The sequence below is a fragment of the Lactuca saligna genome, chromosome 1 (genome assembly GCF_052625555.1).
Source record: "Lactuca saligna cultivar CGN05327 chromosome 1, ASM5262555v1, whole genome shotgun sequence".
Lineage (NCBI taxonomy): Eukaryota > Viridiplantae > Streptophyta > Magnoliopsida > Asterales > Asteraceae > Lactuca > Lactuca saligna.
This window is the reverse complement of record NC_136417.1, coordinates 31,879,332-31,883,129: the sequence shown is the minus strand read 5'-3', so window position 1 is coordinate 31,883,129 and position 3,798 is coordinate 31,879,332. Positions and strand designations below refer to the sequence as shown.

General features: G+C 38.6%; 1 protein-coding gene across 1 annotated transcript; it reads right to left on the bottom strand.

Moving 5' to 3' along the window:
- Positions 1–2,882: 2,882 nt before the first annotated feature.
- Positions 2,883–3,798, bottom strand: LOC145031380 (B-box zinc finger protein 32-like). The gene has a single exon (XM_078979925.1). The coding sequence runs from the start codon at positions 3,683–3,685 to the stop codon at positions 3,044–3,046; it is 642 nt and encodes a 213-aa protein (XP_078836051.1). The 5' UTR covers positions 3,686–3,798; the 3' UTR covers positions 2,883–3,043.

Genomic DNA, 3,798 nt, shown 5'->3' with positions numbered 1-3,798 from the left:
ATACATAAACGGGACGACATTGGTGCCTTCGACCCGTTCCTACTGAAGGAAGACTTACCTCTCAATCTAACTGCTGAAAACTCATGCGAGGGTATCTCTGACAGTTGCTCCAACGACTCCCCGGCTATCATGACCAAAATAAACACTTAGTCAAAAACTAAGAATCCTTCTAAGGGTAAAATGACTATTTTACCCCTTGATCTAAATTGGACCATGACCTAGGCCCAATTCCTTCTAGTCTTTCCAAACTCACTAAGTCCCATTCCCTCTAATGGCCTAATTTTTAAAATTAGGCCCAACTCCTCAAATGGGCTTTCCACCCAAGCCTAAACGTGTCCTTGGTCCATTAACTGACTCCTGGTGGCCCATTTCGGCCCAACATATGCTAAGCCCAAAGATTGGCTCAAACCGATGCCCAATGTCGTAAAGCCCAAAATCTGAGAGTACGATGAGCATACTCTTCTATATGCCATGCGTACCATTTGCATGGCTTGTACGCTGCGCGTACTAGCGTTTACGCCCAACGTACTACTCTGTTAAGCCATTTTCTTCAAACCCCCTTAAGACACTACGTCTAAACTACAAATCTGAGTCCAATAATCCTTCTTAACCCATAAAAATCCAAATGGGCCTTAAAGATTGAAACTTTACTGCTTAAGGGACACTTTTAGCTCTGAGGGTGGCAACCCTAAGCTTACAAACGAAATTTCATCATAAAAATCCAATCTTTGGACCTAAAAAGGTACAAAGATCCATAAACCTAGATCTAAGCTTTTATGAAGAAAATCGGAAGCTTTATACCTCCTTTGAGTGCCAAAAGATTAGATAATCCGAGATCCTTGAGCTCAAGATACTCAAGTTCTTCTTCTCCAACTTCTATTCTCTTCTTCCAAACTCTTCTTCACCAAACTAAGCTTCAAAAGGCAAAAAAACACACACACACACACACACACACAAGAATGGAGTGAGAGAGGATATTTAGGGTTTCTGAGGGTGAGGGCTGGTAAGGAGGCCATGGTTGAGTTATAATGAGGTATTTATCTGACTTAAACCCTAAAAATTAGGGTTTTGGAATCTGCTCACATATGATGCATGTACTCCTTGGTACGTTGTGCGTTCGTGCATGCATCCTCCGTATCTAATGTGCCTCTATGCCCATCGTACGACTTATGGGCGGCCCAAGTCCTCTGCCCACTTGCTAAAGTCCACTCCTTTAATCCTTCTATCTACATTTAGCCCAACAAATAAATTAAGAAATATTTAATAAATAATACCTCAATGACGGTCGTTACAATCGACCTCATCTCATATGGGTTTATCTTAATTAATCACAACTTGTATATCATACTGTTATGTCGACCTCCTCTCATATGGGTTTATCTTCATTAATCACAACTTGTATATCATACTGATATGCACCCTCTTTGGATCTCTAATGTTTTATTATTTCCAACAATTCTAACTATTCCTTGTATTGTATCAAACCATTATATCGACCTCCTCTTAGATGGGTTTATCTTCGTTAATCACAACTTATATATCATCTTCCTTAGGCCATCTCCAATGGTAGTTTAATGGAGAGTTGAATGGGGAGTTTAATCCCATTAAACTCAAAATCCCCATTGTGGGTTAATGACATGGCACTCAATAGAATGGGGAGTTCAATCCCCATTGAACTCCACACTCTCTCTCCTCACACACATACATAAATGATGTGGCAATCCATTAAATTGTATTGGGTTTAATAGAGTGTAGAGTTTAATAGATAAAATTATACTGTGAGTGGCATGTACATGTGACAATCCATTGAACTCATTTGAGTTCAATGTATTGAAGATGGCCTTACATATCTTGTATTATGGCACATCTTATCAGACGTCACCCTATTTTTCACCATTCTACATATCTTTTTAGTATGTCTATTTTTATTGTGATTGATAATGGTGCGTCTATGTCATTAGAAGGTGTTCGTTTTGTTGTTACCCTTTATGTGTCTCTTTCTAGTATTTGCTTTATTCTTTGTCTTCCTCTAAATCATGCTATCATGATTCAGTTATGATAATGTGGTTACTTAACTTACTTTTAATCTTCCTTTTGTTATGTATATGATTTTAGAAGGTAATTGGGACAAGCGGTAGGCAAGGGGGGCTCTATATTGTGGATGAACTCAAAGCATATATCGTTAATTTTGGATGGTCGCAAATCAAGACACTTTGGCATTAATCTTCTCGAGGGGTCAAAGACAAACTCTACCAGAAGCATAATTTCTTCTTTGATAACTAGAATACTTTACTTCTCTTGATCACAATTAATATATCTTGATCACTTCAAACACTAGCGCAACCCAATTAGAAGGTTATATAATATGAGAGAATTGGGTTCAATGTTTAATTGTTTTAATGAAAAAAAAGTAAAGGACAAGTGGAGCACAGCATCACAACATCAAACACATGCACCAACACCAACCAACGTTAGAAAAAAACATAACATTTACGACAAATTGTTGAGATTAGCAGTGGACACTGGACACGTATAATTTAGCGACAAAGTAGAGACGGTCCTATACCAAAATATAAGTATATAATTAAATTATTATTAATATTGAACAAGCAAACAAAAAATTATATAACTGACAAAAGATAACATCAAACTTAATGCCAATGAATAATATAAGACTATATTCAGTTATAGCATTTATAACATCAAAATTGATGTTGGTAGAAAATGATGTTGATTTGGAACTCATTTACAGTTTTACACTAAAAATTGTGTTAGCATAAAGCAATGGTGTAAACTTCTAAATTTTAGAATCATTTATGTATTTTCACACTTTTTTTCATTTTTTCTTTTCTTAATTATCAGCAATTGAGGAGCCAGTGAAATACTACTACGACAAATCCGTTCTTGATATGAATTATGAAACATCAACTACTACAAGATGAAGGTATATTAATTAATTCAGTATTAATCTCTTGCTACAAACCAAATCTCAAATTTTACACGCATATATACCATATACGGCAATTCTATCAACCAGTTTAATTCAGCATTCAGCCCAGCCCTCCTCCACAGACTCCTGATCATGTTGCTGGCCTCGCCGATGTTTCATCATCTTCAACATGCTCGCAAGTTTTGATTCCGCCACCAAAATCGACCTCGCCGGCACACCGGAGATCTCCTCTAACTTGCTCAGTAAGCTACGCATTCTTATCCTCTTCTTCTCATCGTCCTTTGTACATCTCATCATTCCCAGCCAAAGGGAAGCGGCCAACCCCACCCGATACGGCCATACCCACCTATACGCCAACCACGATTCAAAAGCAAGTCTCGCCACCTCTCTTACGCCACCACTAACCCCGAGCCTCGTACACCAATTCACCAGCAAATCCCTCGTCTTCCAGTCGGAAACCACCGTCGTCATCTTGGTGGAGCAGTTGTTACCCGAGATACAAGAGGAAGATGCAGATGAAGATGAAGATGAAGATGAAGATGAAGAGGAGGAATTCATGTCATGGAAGGATTTGCAGTGAGAGCAAAGGGAAAGACGGATGTGACGAGCAACGAGGAAGTTGGCGGCGTGAACATGAGAATCGCAGTCGGAGCAAAGGAAAGCGGAGTCGGAAGAACAGTAGAAAGAAGGTTGTTGCTGATGGCAGAGATCACACAGTGTAGGTGTTAGTTTCATGGTTAAATTTTCAAAGAAGAAGATCAAGTTAGAGTATATGAAGATGCATGGAGGTTTACAGGTATATATATTGATGGAGAAGAGAAGAATGGTAAGAAAAGGAGGCGAGAGAG

Excerpts from the sequence above, each read along its gene's own strand:
- LOC145031380 (XM_078979925.1), bottom strand. The coding sequence starts at position 3,685 with ATGAAACTAACACCTACACTGTGTGATCTCTGCCATCAGCAACAACCT.